Here is a 15,313-nt window from a genome sequence, read left to right as displayed (position 1 = left end):
AAAAAATAGGTAACTAGTAAGGACCTACTGTACAGCACAGGAAACGCTACTCAATACTCTGTAATGGCCTATATGGGAAAAGCATCTAAAAAAGCGTGGATACCTGTATATGTGTAACTGAGTTACTTTGCTGTACACCTGAAACTAACACCGCATTGTACATCAACTAGACTCCAATAAAAAATTTTTTTTAAAAAATGGGGATTCTACCTTAAAATGAACACATATTAGTAGCTCAGTGAAATTTCTGATCCCAACTAAAGTGAAATCTATAAAGCCCTTCTATGTCATTTTATGTAACATAATAGGATTTTAACCTCTCAGATACACTAATGCTACTGGTGGTAAAGATTAGACCTAACATATACTGAGAAATAGTCTAGCACAGTGGCCAAGACGCAGGCTCTGGGGTGCAAACACTGGCTTTTCCTGTGACCTTCCTGTCACCTAAGCTCAGCTTCCTCATAGATACAAAACATGAACCCAAGGTTGACGCGAGGATCAAACAGATTGAGGTTAACACAGGTAGTCCATTTGCAACGGTGCTGGATATCCTATGCTCTAATCCTCACCCAGGAAAGCCAATGAACTGCCTCTACATTTCACCCCCTTAGCATATGGCACGGGTGGGCCCAAGAGAAAGTTCTTATTCTTTTTCTTTTTGGCTTTTATTCTGAAAGTTCACACTGATGAGTTTTCCCATCAATTTTATTTAGATCAAAAATTATACAAAAAAATAGTGTCTAAGCAGACTCATTTGACAATCTGTCTTTAGCATTTGCTTCACACACATATACACGGGTACCATGAATTGAGTCACTTTTAACTGCTGTTAATTTCCTTTTGGAAGTGTAATAGTTTGATGACACTGTCATTGCAGCGAAAGGCCAGTAGATGGCTGTCCACAGAAAGACACAAATACCTGCAGTAAAAGGCTTTACCAGATACTTTTCAAAGAACTACAAAAATTAGTGAAGGAAGGATATGGATACAGATATTGAAAACAAAGACTTTGTCATGGTCTGAAGAATAATTCTTAAACAGATGTGTGGTTCCCAAGGGGAAGGGGGAGTGGAGAAGGAAAAGATTGGGAGTTTGGGGTGAGCAGATGCAAACTATGATATGCAGGATGGATAAACAACAAGGTCCTACTGTAGAGCACAGGAAACTATAATCAATATCCTGTGATGAACCATAGTGGAAAAGAATATGAAAAAGAATACATATAGTATGAATCACTTTGCTGTCCAGCAGAAACTAACACAACATTGTAAATCAACTACACTTAAATAAAAATTTTTTAAAGAATATTTTTTTTTTTTTTTTTTTTTTTTTTTATGCGTTACGCGGGCCTCTCACTGTTGTGGCCTCTCCCGTTGCGGAGGACAGGCTCCGGACGCGCAGGCTCAGCGGCCATGGCTCACGGGCCCAGCCGCTCCGCGGCATGTGGGATCTTCCCAGACCGGGGCACGAACCCGTGTCCCCTGCATCGGCAGGCGGACTCTCAACCACTGCGCCACCAGGGAAGCCCTAAAGAATATTTTTAAATTTTAAAATGAGACGGAAATTTAATTCTATTTTTCACACTGGAATCTTCACTGCACTGCTGGAAGAAGTATCTATTGGGGCGTAACCTTCCCAGAGGGCAATTTACTTAATACCAAAGTATTTAAAATATGCTTATTCTTTGATGAAGCCACCAAAGAATAAGTGTATCTAGTCATTGATCTAAGGCATTAAGGCTGAGTTGAAAGATGTGTCTACAGCAGTGGTTCTCATCTGGGGGTGGTCTTGCCCCACAGGGGATATTTGACAATGTCTAGGGACATGTTTGTCACAACTGAAGGGGAGGGACTGGTATAGGCATCTAGTGGGCAGAGGCCAGGATACCGCTAAACATCCTACAATGCATAGGAAAGACTCATGTGTCCCCAAATGTCAACTGTGCTGAGACTGAGAAATCCTGGTCTAGAAGCATGTACCTCATGGTACTGTTTGTAAGAGGTGAAGCGGGGAAAACACCTTAAGTGTCTAAAAACAGAGGACTAGTTCAATAAATCATGAATGACCCATCCATACGGTACAGTCATTAAAAGGAATGTTGCAGAAGCATATTTATTGTGCAAAATATTCTGTGGATAAAGCTTACCAAACTGTATATACAGTATAAGCTCACATTTTAAAGGGATATGTACGTATCTGAAAGTGTAAACAGGTGGTCTATCTCTAAATGTGGGGTTCTGCATTTTATTCTTCTTTTGTGCTTATTGTTAATATTTAATTTTTCTCCAGTGAATATTTGACATCTAATGTTAGAATATTACATTTTTAATTGAAATCTGGGGACTACCGCAGTTGATAACTTTCAAGAGGAAAATATGACAAAATGTTTGAAATGAAATCTTATATAAACTTCAAAATAGTGATCTTTTCATTGCATTTGTCTAATATCTCAACCAGCTGTTTCCTTAGTGCTAGTCACATCAATCATTTTTCCCACAAATGCTGGGCCATATCTTGCCTTTTACTATGCTGAAGTTCTTTTTGTATAATCAAGGAAACCTAAGAATAGATGCACCAGATTTGTTATTGAAAAAACCCCACAAATGTACTTCTCAAGCACTCCACCATTGAATTTCTGGCTGTCTTTTGAGCACTGGTAAAACCTGAATGCTACTCAAGTAAGCTTTCTCTGAAGATTCGTACTCGGTATTAATGCAGCCGTGGTTGATCACCGCCCAGGGAGCTTGGGCAACTGCATTTTTGTCTGTTTGTGGCTGGTAGCCATGCCAAGATGTGAAAGCCCTAAGTTTTGAAGTCTCATTGAGGTTACAACTAGTAAAACAAGAATGCTGGTTTTCGGACTTTCTGCTGCAAATTCTACTAATAAAGTATTTACAGCCAATGCATGACATTTTAAAATAACTGAACTGGAAAATATCCAAATTTTGACATTTAAGTGTTTTTTTTTTTTTTTTTTTTGCGGTTCCCGGGCCTCTCACTGCTGCGTCCTCTCCCGTTGCGGAGCACAGGCTCCGGACGCGCAGGCTCAGCGGCCATGGCTCACGGGCCCAGCCGCTCCGCGGCATGTGGGATCTTCCCGGACCGGGGCACGAACCCGTGGCCCCTGCATCGTCAGACAGACTCTCAACCACTGCGCCACCAGGGAAGCCGTAAGTTATTTGTTAAATGGAAGCAAAATCTAGTAGATATTCTTTACGAGCCGAAGAAAGCCAGGTATTAGCTGTGCCTGCTCATCACCAAATAAGTAAGTCAACGGTATTAGTTGATGTACGTTTTAAGTATAATTCCTCTCTAAGGAACAGAAGTGAAAGGCTCAAGAAAGGCCCCTAATTGGAGGGGTCAGATCTGTGGCGCTGAACAAATAACTCTTCTGCCCTCAGGTTCACCTGTAAAACCATACGACGTTATTTACTCTTGCTTCTGCCCCGTATCAAAGCCCAACTCACCTATTTCGTCCTACGTAACCACTCCGTCATCTTTAAGGATATGTGTCCTCATCTCTCCTGGCCACCCAGGTCAGCTGCCCGCTCTCGGTCTGTCCACTGTACTTTGTCCTAGTATTAAGGAGTATTAGGGAGGTCCTCAAGGGTCTCATCCAACATCACTTTATCCGGAGATAACACGCTTTCGAATTAGGTGGAGAGCCGGGGTCTCCAGGGGGGGCCTGGGTTGCACGACACACCCAGGGCAGGCGCGGCAGCCCGGCGTGTTCGCCCTCGCGTCCCGGGAGGGGGAAGAACCACGCTCAGGTGCTTTTAAGAAACAGACCGCACATGCTTCTGCCGGTCTGGGAAGCCAGAAGATGAAATACCGCGAAGGAATGTTCCAGGTTATGAAAAATAACTGCTAATTTAAAGAATAAAAACTGACCCAGGTTGTCAGTCATTTCCCCTAATATCCACGTGAGTTAACTCAGAAGAGTTACCCGTTTGTTTAGAGCACGAGTGGTTCGGTTTGTACGGGAAGAAGCTTTGCAGGGTAGACTCCACAAGCACAGGAGTCCTTCTGACTCCGCAGAAGCCGGCGGTCGGCGCACCAGGACGGAGGAGTTTGTGGAGTTTTAGGCCAGGTCGCAGTCTCCCCATCATCCTCGCCAGGTGCCCTGAGGACCGCGGCTGCGCCTCACCCGACGGCGCTCTGACTCCGCCGGGCCAACAGGGGGCGCGCGCGGCCGCACCTGGCCGCCCCTCTGCTCGCGCCTCCGCTTAGAGCCCGCCAGGCGATTCCTCTTCCGGGGCAGCGCGGAGGGGCGTGCGGGACCCGGATGCAGACGCGAGCGCGGCTATATAAGGGCCCGGCAGGCCGCATGCGTGCCTCTTGGAGGAAGACGCGGTAGCGGTGGTAGCTGGGCTTCGGGTTTTTCTCTCCGGCCCCCGCTCCTGACTCACCGCTGTTCGCTCTCGCGGAGGAACAAGTCGGTCAGGAAGCCGCACCGCAGCCATGGTGAGTCGGGGGCGTCCCGGTCGGGTTTCGGGGGGGTGGGTGCGGGGGGTGCCGGGCTCGCGGGAGGAGACGGGATTCGCTTGTCCGGGGAAGGGGGCTGGTGAGCGCGCTCGTGCCTGGGAGGTGATAGGCTGCCCCCGAGGTGCTTCTTTATGTTTTCATCTGTGGGACAACAGGCTTTTAAAGACACCGGAAAGACTCCCGTGGAGCCCGAGGTGGCGATCCACCGGATTCGGATCACTCTCACCAGCCGCAACGTGAAGTCGCTGGAGAAGGGTCAGTGCGGTGGCTCCGGGGGGGGGTACGGGGGACGGGCTCGGGCGGGAGCAGCGGCGAGCTGGGCTTGTGAGGTTCGAGGAGGCCGAGCAAGGACGGCCCCTCGGCGTGGACCGCGCCCTCCCCCCGCCGCTGGCGATGAGGAGATGCTTACTGGGTTGAGTTGCGGTGATAGTCGCGTACGCTATTCTGAGCCGGCGGCCTTGGAGGCCGGTAAGGCCGCCCCTGTCGTGAGCGAGGGCCCAGACGCTTTTCCCCGCTTGTAGTGTGTGCCGACCTGATCAGAGGCGCGAAGGAGAAGAATCTCAAGGTGAAGGGGCCGGTGCGGATGCCCACCAAGGTGAGAGCCTTGGCGCTCCGGGGCGCGGGGGGCCGCCGGGCGGCTTCGGGCCTAGCGCGCAGCCCTGCTGTTCGGAGCGCCCCGCCGGGGGGTTGCGGAGCGCGGCGCTCCCGCAGCCTGGGTGCCTGGTGTTCTCTCTTTTCTGCTGCAGACCCTGAGAATAACGACGAGGAAAACCCCGTGTGGGGAAGGTTCTAAGACTTGGGACCGTTTCCAGATGAGGATCCACAAGCGCCTCATTGACCTGCACAGCCCTTCCGAGATCGTCAAGCAGATCACTTCCATCAGCATTGAGCCCGGAGTCGAGGTGGAAGTCACCATTGCAGATGCTTGAGCCAGCGGCTCTAATAAATTGATAACCGGCCGTTAAGCTTCGTGGGCTCTCATTCCTGACCCTGACGGGCCTTAGGGAGGGAGTCGTACTCCGGAATTCATTGCATCTTGTAAGCAGGGTGATGAGAAGTAGGTGGGTAGCCTGGGTTCCGCTCTTCCTCGTTGCATCTTGCAGGGCCCACTGAGTCAGTTTGCACGTGACGTTTGAACGCTGAACTGCATTAGCTACAGAACGTGTGAGACCTTGCGTTGGAGGTGAGTGCGCACAGCTCTGGCCGCCTGTGGGAGCCCTTCCCAGGAACACGTGTCTGCGTTCTACTTTGGGAGACCTGACTTGATAGATACGGGGTATTGTCAAAAGTTTCTGGGGCAATTCTCGTGTGTACAGCCATGGTTAAGAGCCTGACACACCAGAGGGCAAGTAGCTCGGGGAAGGTAACACCTTAGGTTTCCAGCCCCGGTTCTGCCAGGTGGTCATGGCTCCTTTTAAACTTGGCAAATTTCGAAATGTTTTTGAAACTTTGTTAATTTTATAGGCGCCGGTGCCTTGATATTTTAGATTAGAATGGAAACGATCCCAGTGCTTAGATTAACGTTGGGTTACATCTGTAGACGAGCTTTACATAATCTTCCTGGAATTATCTTTCACTGAATATATGTAGGTCTTTCAGTAGGAGGCTACATTAACGTGTAGTTTGCACATAGATATTAGCTTCATAAATTTATGTCAGCCTCAGGCCCGAAAAGCACATCGCATAGGTCACGTTCTGTTCATTCAGGCCCCCGTTGGCACAGTAGCGGATGACACTGCTTAACTACTGGGCTCTGCTTGTGTGTTACATCTTCTTGAATGTTCCCATTTTGTAGACATAGGAACTGGTTTTGAGGTTGAACTTGCCCGGCGTCCTAGGCTTAATAGCATAGCTGAGATTTCAGTGGGCCCATGGGTTGAGAATCCATCTTGATGTCCCATTAAAAGTATTAAAATTTTGCTTTTCGTTTATAATCCGATGGATTTGCTAAATACGTGTTTTTTTGTTAGAGAAAATTTCAAGAAGTGTCTCTGACAAGTATATAAGCATTTTACAAATGATAAAATTCTCCTCAGAAAATGTCCTCCTATTTGCTACTCTTAGTAGTATCACAGTAATGAGATTCCCACCTTTCCTTTGGGCTGGGGTCTAGTCCACTTTGGACTGCCTTGTCCACTGGCTTCAGTTACCATCTGTGCAGTGTTCAGATTTCTGTATACATCCGGCTGTGTGCCATGCACCAGCGCCTCAGCGCCCACAGACCCTCCTGTCTTCTCTCCCAATGCCTGGCCACCACGTGCCACACAGCCGCTCAAAATGGCACTTCTCATCCCTTAACCCTCCTCCTACGGTTCTTTCCAACATCCAGGTCCTTTTGATTCTAATTTTTTCTCTTAGCAGGTCTGCACAAAACATGGGATTTTGAAAAGGGATTTCAGTGGCGCAGAACCTGGGAAGAACTATGCTAAGGTTAACCATTTGTAACAGCATTGAGCCAGATCATCGACTTATATTAAACTAATTAGCTTGGGGAAACAGGAGGAATCAAAGGTTTCGTTGTAACTGTTCTATAGACATTGGGCTGTAAAGACTTCAGTAAGAGTTAGACAGGAGTCTGGTTCAGTTCCTCAGGCCAGCGGCGATCCATTCTCCTTTCCTAGAGAAGCTGGTGTTTTCAGTTTAACTCTAGAAGTTGGGAAGAAAATCAGCCTGGCAGCAAAACTACTAACTTGTCCTCTAGCCCAATTTTCAGGATTCTTTGCACTAGAAGTGCAAAGAGAGCTATTATGGTAGTGGTTAAGATCATTTTAAAATTCAAGTACCTGGTAATGTGTGGCCCTAGATGGAAATTCCAACAAGCTTGTTTCAGTACTCGTAAGGGTATTGCAACTCAGAAGTCTTTGGAATATGTGATCAATATCCTGAGAACTGGCTGTAAAAAGATCTCAGTTCTGTGAAAACTAAGCTACTTATGGGTAAAGAGTAGATTATTGTGCAAAATATGCCATCATTAAGTCAAGGTACTGAAAGAACAGCCTGAAGGCTTTCATACAGTTCTGGAGTTTAGCCGATGGCATGCCAAAGTGACTGATGCTTCACAAATTGTGATTTATCACACTCAAATAGTCGGAGTTGTATTTAAGCTGTAAGCAATACTTGGGGCCTTTAATACAGCTAAAATACGGCACTTAAGATTTGGGGAACTCTTATCTTCAGTCCCTTAAACACTCAAAATGCCTGCTTGGAAATAAAACCCCTACAGGGCCTTCAAGTGTTACTAGTAGCAAACCAAAGTAAAGGTAGTTTACATAGTGGCGACGATGCCAGTGATTCTGTGTCGTAGGCCAGCTTGTATGGGTTAGGGAGGGAGAGGAAGGTTGAAAATGGGAGGCCTCTGCGGTCCTTACCTCATTCCCTTTAGGGTCACAGAGTACTTCTCTTCTAGACACGGTGGCTACACGAAACGCGGCAGGAACATAGGCTGTGCGTTGCTAGATCAGAATTTTTCACCCGACATCCCTAAGTATGTATGTTCAGGATCCGGGATGTCAAGTGAATGGGCAGGAGTGTAGAATTCTTGGCCATGCTGTCAGATCTGTTCCAAAATTAATTGCCTGGATATGTGGGCTTGATAAGATTCCTCTTGGAGCCTCAGTTCTCATGTGCAAAATGAAGGTACTTGTGCCTATCTCGAGGGCGTGTTGGGTGTTCCTTTGTCTCTGGGAGACATTTTCCAACAAAACCAAGACTGGTTTGCCAAGTGCATAGATTTCTCCCACGGGGACCTTGATTCCCACAGGATATGTGGTACACTGCTGACCAGTGGTATTGGTCAGATTACTTACAAGGGCATTTTGAGAAGTGTACTTGAATTCCCCAGGGCCCTGGCCTTTCTAACTGCATCCTTCTTCACCAAAAAAGTGACTGAGCTGGTCTAACTCTACCGGAGAACCTGGCAGAGCCAAAATTTCAGCCTTTTGAAAGTAAGGAGCTAAGTCAGTTCTTAACTTCCTTCATTCTCTGGACAGTATATTTCACTTTCTTAGCAAATTAAACTTGCAGAATGAAAGAACTTGATCCTTCTGTACATTCTGTCCTATAAAGTGCTTTCCTTTATATAGAACCCATCCCAAGAGGTATTGTTAATACTATATTCAGAACTTTTCACGTGAATATAGTGTATGTGATTTTTATCTATCTCCTCTTAGCTATATAAAATGTATCTCCTTTTTAAAAATACAAATGAGAATACTAAACATTCTGTAAATTATTTTTGTCTTTATGTATCCGGGAGATGTTTCTCTATCTGCACATAGCTCATTTCTTTCAGCGAGTACTGCATTGTATGAGTGCACCTTAATTCATTTAACTGGACTCTTGACGGACTTAATAGACACTTCCCGCTTTTTTGCTATTAAAAGCACTTCAGTAAATACGTTTCTAATATTTGTTCACTTGTACAAGTATATAAGATACGTTCCTGGAAGTTGAATTTCTGAATTTTGATTGAATTGTAGATATTTATATATAGTGGCTGATATAAAAGAATTAGGAAGTCATGTATTAAAGAACATTTACTGTGGGTGTGTATATGAATGTTTTTCTAGGTTAGATAAAAGAAACTTTAAGATACTATGAAATGGATGCCCTCAAGTGACTGCCCATTTATATTCCTACCAGTAGTGGAAATGCAGTAATGTCCATCTGCTGGACAAAAAAAATCTCATTATTTTAGCTTTGCCCTGCATTTGTTTATTTTCTCTTTCTGAGGCTCCTATTGATTGGGTAACCCTTCTGGAGGTCCTGTGTGTCGCCTTCTTTCATATGCTCTTCTAGTCTTTCATTGTGTGGGACATTTCTTGGACTTTCTCATCTAGCACTTTCATTGATTTTCTTCATGTTGTCAATTTTTTAAAAAAAATTCCCTTATTCTGGAAAATTTCAAACATATGCAGTAGTAGAGGGAATGGTATAATGAACCCAGTCAGCTTTAAGAATTGTCAGCTGATGCCAGTCTTATTTCATGTATAACTCCATCCTCTCCCCCAATCAACCCTCAAATTATTTTGAACTTAATCCCAGACATATTTTTGATGCACATTTATTTTTCAGTGTATTCACTTCGAAAACATAAGGACTCTTCTTTTTTTTTTTTTTTAACGGTTCAGTAGTGTTGAGTATATTCACATTGCTGCAAAAGCTCTCCAGAACTTTCCACCTTGCAAAACTGGCATTTTATACCCAGTAAACAACAACTCCCCATTTTCCCCTCCCCCTAGCCCTGACAACCACCATTCTAATTTGTGTTTCCGATTTCATGTAAATGGAATCCTGCATAATGTCCTTTAGGTTCATCCCTGTGCCATGAGATTTTTTCTTTTTTTAAGGCTAATTCCATGGTGCATATATATATATATATATATATATATATACACACACACACACACACACACACACACACACACATACATACATATGTATACATACACCACATTTCTTTATCCATTTATCCCTCGATGGACATTTGGCTTGCTTCCACCTCTTGACTTGTGAATAACGCTGCAGTGAACACAGGAGTACTAATACTCTTCAAGATCATTTCACGTCTTTTGGATATATACCCAGGAGTGGGATTGCTGGATCATAGGGTATAACTGTATTTTATTTTTTGAGAAGCCTTAATGTTTTCCTTAGTGGCTGTACCATTTTACATTCCCACGAAGGGTTCCAGTATCTCCACATCGTCATCAACACTTATTTTCTGGTTTTTATTTTTGTTTTTTTTTGTTTTTGCAGTACACGGGCCTCTCACTGTTGTGGCCTCTCCCATTGCGGAGCACAGGCTCCGGACACGCAGGCTCAGCGGCCATGGCTCATGGGCCCAGCCGCTCCACGGCATGTGGGATCTTCCCGGACCGGGGCACGAACCCGTGTCCCCTGCATCGGCAGGCAGACTCTCAACCACTGCGCCACCAGGGAAGCCCTATCTTTGCTCTCTTTTAGCTCATCGACCACCTTTTATTATTTTGAATTATTTGGTAATTCATAGATCTCTCCTCTAGGGTTGGCTTCTGGAGATTTATTCTGATCAGGTGGTTGGGCTGTGTTTCCCTTTTCTTTGTATGCCATGTAATCTTTTATTGGGAATTGGGCATTTGGAAAAACAGCCACCTCTCCCAGTCTCTGGACTGGCCTCGTATGGGGGAAGTCATCTCAGCTAGAGATTTGGGGGACCTTTCAACCCTTTTCTGGGGATGCATCTTCTCTGGGCTTGTGTGTATGATTTCCTAGTTAGACTTGCCACTGTTTTCTTCTCAGGAGCCTGCAGTCTCTTACTCCCTCTGGTGTCTGTCTGTGGTACTGCATTCCCCACGGTATAACTTGGACAGAGCGTGACTGTTCTCAAGGGCCCCCCAACCCGGCATCCTTCCCATCAGTGTCCTGAGTCAGAGAGACAGAAACTAGTCTCTTAGGCAGCCCCTCAAAAAGCCAAAACTTTGGACTCATGTGTCACTCTTTTTTTTCCCTCCCAGGAGAGAAGCTGGGAGTTTTCTGGTCTTCTGTCCTCACTGGGGGAATGGGAGGGACTAGGGCAGGCAAAATGCGAGGAACGTTCTTACATCCTGTGTGGCTCTTCTTGGCTTTGTGCTCTTAGCTCTTACCTGGTTTCTGGAGTTCTCACAAGGACACTGGTCTGTGTATCCCTGCTAGGTCGTTGTCTGCATGGGAATGAGGGTCTGGAGCTTCCTATTCCTCTGTCTTGCTGACGTCACCCTAAGGACTCTTGCTGAAATATAATCAAAATATTACCGCTAAAAATAGCAGTAATCTCTTAATATCCTTGAATATCCAGTAGTAGTCAAATTTCCTTGAATGTTTTTATTGCGTATTTATTTGAATAGGGATCTAACTGATTGATGTGTTTCTCAAATTTCTTTCGATCCTAGTGGTTCCCCTTCCATCTAAGAAATCATTTAAATACACACAGGCCTTACTTTGCATGGGACCAGAGAAAATAAACACGCAAGCTGAAAACATGCAAAATGGTCCTAATAATAGGAAAAAATTATGATTGTTCTGTGCCTATAAAATTTTACAAAATATTAAGTCTTTTGCTTTCAGTTATAACTGTAAAGGGAAATGTAAAATAGTAGAACTTATATTTAATATACTATCATCTAAAATATTAGTAATATTGAGAATTAAAGTATTCTGTGTCTTTGTTAAAAAAGCAAAAAACAAAAACTCAAACTTAATAGTTTGAACAGTGCTTGCCTTCTCATCACATAACTTACAAGCATCTTTTTCTATGCCTTGGTGAGTTGTCGTATTTCTAACTTTGGTCATGAAACATTTCTGGATTCTTTTTAATGTGTAGCTTTTTAATGGTATCCCTCCTCTGGGACATCATCGTCCTTCTCATCACAACAGCTTTCCTTATTCATCTCAGTAAGTCTGTCTTCACTAAGTCCCTTTGGCTGCATCTCTGAGCCTCTCAGTGTTGCACTGTCAACACGCCCATGGTCCACTGTTTGTTCCATAACCCCATTTACATTTGATTCACACTTCACTTCCATCGTTCTCACACTTGTTTCTTTGCTGTGCTTTTGTCTTTGTTGGCCAATTTCCTGTTCTAGCTCCATTTTTGTAAAAGGTCACATGGGTTTATTGCTGGGAGACACAGCAACACAACTGCATGCTTTGTTGTCTTCGCTGCCTCTGTGAAGACTGAATAACACGTGCTTGGTGACCAATCACTAGACTTTGAAAGAAATGACGTTCTGTGTGTGTGTGTTATTTACTCAGTGAATTGTGGACCGAAGAGCTAGCCACAGTTTATCCTCTGCAATTATTCACAAATGATATACTGTAGTAGCTGTTAACAGGAACTGTGTTCGTGGGGACTGGTGGTGTCTCCCTCAGCTGTGATAACCAAAGCTCGTGCTTACCAGAACCTTGCAAAGCCGAGACAGCCTGCACTTGTCTTAGAAGCATCTCTTATTTCTTGGGGGCAGTTGTCTATTTACTTCGGCTTTTCCTTTTGAAACTATGGGGAGCTTTGTTTTCTTTTATTCATAATTAAGAATTATAATTAAGCTTTTCTTTCTGGTACTGGTCTGGATTTTCCCTCATATGTAGATGGACCTGGTTCTCTGATATACCTTTCTTCACCATTAGAAGGATTTCCATGGACTGGAATTCCCAGTAGGGTCCACCTATAGGGAGTCAACTGCTATACTGGGGACCCTCACAACAGACACCCCTTAAGTGAAGAGCAACAGTTGGTCACACTCGATACTTTATCTTTTCCCAGGCGTCATTGGACTTACAGATTCTTCCTCATCCAGGACACGCCTCGTTAGCAAGAGAGGTGGAGTAACGTGGTGTGGGGTAGAGGCTCCTAAGCAAGGCTGTCTGTCCTCAAAAATTGAATCTGCTCTTTTCTAGCTGAGGCTGTGAGTTATTTATACTTCTGTATCTTAACTTTTCTCATCAATAAAATAAGAACAGTAGTAGAAAATGCCTCATGGAATTGTTTGAAAATGACATGAGTTAATAATATACGTAGGACAATGGTTGGGACAGAGTAGGAGCTGTTTAAGTGTTTGAAAATGAATAGCTTTGAATTTCAAGAAATGAAATGGATCTGAAAATATGGCCCCTTTAATTTCTTGTCTCCACATCTGGAACAGTTCCCTGAATACAAGGAGGTTTAAGAAATTTCTTTTCCTGATTAAAAATCAACTAGGTTCCGTGGTGACTGCTTTTGCAGTTAAGTAGGCAGTTAATAGGAAGTAAATGTATAAGTTTGAAGGATTAAGTGTGTCCCTGAGAGGCCACACAGGCATCGCAGTAGCAATTAAAATGAACTTATCGCACAGCCAGCGAAGAGAGGGACAAGACACAGCAAAGGCAACTCGGTGACACGATTCCAAACATCTGTTTGCTTCTATTTTTGGTAATCATTGCATTCTCACAGTACTTCAGTCAAAGCTGGAGGAAAGCAAGAACACTACCTATTTAAAGCCCAACAAAAAGACCATAATAAAATATTCAGCAAAAGTTCTAACAAGGGTGTATTAAACAAAAAAAGAACTACGGACATTGTTGTCCTGTAAGCGCTTGTCAGGTGTTTTTAATCATTTATTATTCACTTATGATTGCGCATATTGTATATCATCAAGTCTCAAGTGTTTTCATTTCTAAAAGCATCAACACTGAGCAGGAATCTTTTTCAAGGACAAATCCCATAAAACTTTCCTTTAAAGAAAACGAGGGAAAACCCACGAGAGCAAGAAGTAAATTGTCTTTTAAAACAGGAAGGAGAAATAAACCAGTTACACTAGAATTAGGAAGCCTCAGTGATCCCAATTCAGTCAGTTGTTGCCATGATGTCAGAAAATGATGTTGACAGATGCATGGTCCTTAAAGATGTTATTTTTCCTTTGAAACAATCTCAAACTTGTATAAAAGCTGCAAGAACAGTACAAAGAACATTTCATCAGCCATTTGGGTGACAATTATCAACATGACATCATCATCCAAATACTTCGGTGTGTATTTCCCACACACACAACCGTAATACAGCCACCAAAATTAGGACGCTCACCTTGATCTCATCCTCACGTCTCATTCAGGTTGTGCCAGTTGTCCTAATTTTGCTCTTTAGAGCACAGTATCCAGACCAGAATTGGGCATCTCGCAGAGTTAAAGGCTTCTTTAGTATCATTTAGCCCAGTCTCCCTTTGACCTTCATGACCTTGGCACTTGTGCAGGCTACAAAGCGTTGTAGTTTGGACGCCTCCCTTACCCTGCTCAGGCTGCAGCACCACTCAGGACTGCTTCCTGCGAGTGTGCCCCCCTTCTGCACTGAGACCTTCCCGCGCGGGCGCGACACGCTCCCTGGGTGGAGGGTCGCACCCATGGCTGAGTTGCTCGGGGAGAGAGGGATAAAGGGGAAAGAATAGAAGGAAGAGCCTTAAATAGTCTAGAGAAATTGGTATTTGTCTAAACGTGAATTGTAGCAGACGACTTCGAACCCAGTTCATGAAGGCACTCCAAGCAGAATCACAGATTTTAAATACCTTTCCGTTTATGTCATGAATCTCAGGAATATTTTGAAGGGTTAAAAAGTGGTCATATTTGACTATGATTATTCACTCGGTCTTAAACATTTTATGTGTGTACCCCAAAATGATATTCAGTCTCTTGCCCAAACTGAAAAATGAAATGGGTAAATTGTATAGAACATTTAAAGTAGTTATAGGTTATGAAATTTGGGGTTATATTCTGTAGTGATGTATTCAGGGTTCTCCAGAGAAATAGAACCAATTATATTTATATATATATATATATATATACACACACATAATATGAAATTTATTGAAACAAATTTATTGAAATGTATGAAATGCATGATAAATTGTCTAGTGTGATTGTGGAGGTTGCCGTGTCCCAAGGTGTGCAGGGTGAGTCAGGGAGCATGAGACCGGGGGGGCTGATGGTGTAGCTCCAGTGTGAGCCCAAAGGCCTGAGAACAGGGGAAGCAATGGTAGAGTTTTAGTCTGAAGACCAACAGGCTGGAGACCCAGGAAGAGCCAATGTTTCTGTTCACGTCTGAAGGCAGGAAAAATCCATGTCGCAGCCCAGAGGCAGTCAGGCAGGCTAAGAGTCCTGCTGCCAGGAGAGTCAGGCCTTCAGCTGCCTGGATGAAGCCCACCCACATTAGGGAGTGCAATCTGCTTTACTATCTACAGATTTAACTATTAATCTCATCCAAAAACAACTTCACAGAGACCCCCAGAATAATGTTTGGCCAAGCACCTGGGCACCTCATGGCCTAGTCAAGTTGACACATAAAATT

The 15,313-nt window shown here is 44.2% G+C and overlaps 1 protein-coding gene and 1 non-coding gene across 2 annotated transcripts; both read left to right on the top strand.

Moving 5' to 3' along the window:
- The first annotated feature begins 4,391 nt into the window (after positions 1–4,391).
- On the top strand, positions 4,392–5,441 carry RPS20 (ribosomal protein S20). Its single transcript, XM_065895403.1, has 4 exons — positions 4,392–4,467; positions 4,644–4,743; positions 5,010–5,083; positions 5,235–5,441. The coding sequence occupies exons 1-4, from the start codon at positions 4,465–4,467 to the stop codon at positions 5,415–5,417; spliced, it is 360 nt and encodes a 119-aa protein (XP_065751475.1). The 5' UTR covers positions 4,392–4,464; the 3' UTR covers positions 5,418–5,441.
- LOC136137410 (small nucleolar RNA U54) lies at positions 4,877–4,943 on the top strand. Its single transcript, XR_010656742.1, has one exon. It is a non-coding gene; the product is annotated as a small nucleolar RNA U54 (small nucleolar RNA).
- Positions 5,442–15,313: the final 9,872 nt, after the last annotated feature.

This window comes from Phocoena phocoena, chromosome 17 (assembly GCF_963924675.1).
Source record: "Phocoena phocoena chromosome 17, mPhoPho1.1, whole genome shotgun sequence".
NCBI classification, from domain to species: Eukaryota; Metazoa; Chordata; class Mammalia; order Artiodactyla; family Phocoenidae; genus Phocoena; species Phocoena phocoena.
Note: the sequence above shows the minus strand (reverse complement) of the source record. Positions and strands in the feature narration are given on the sequence as shown.

Excerpts from the sequence above, each read along its gene's own strand:
- RPS20 (XM_065895403.1), top strand. Across the intron at positions 4,744-5,009 it reads CGTGAAGTCGCTGGAGAAGG|TGTGTGCCGACCTGATCAGA; the intron begins GTCAGTGCGGTG and ends CCCCGCTTGTAG. Across the intron at positions 5,084-5,234 it reads CGGTGCGGATGCCCACCAAG|ACCCTGAGAATAACGACGAG; the intron begins GTGAGAGCCTTG and ends TTTCTGCTGCAG.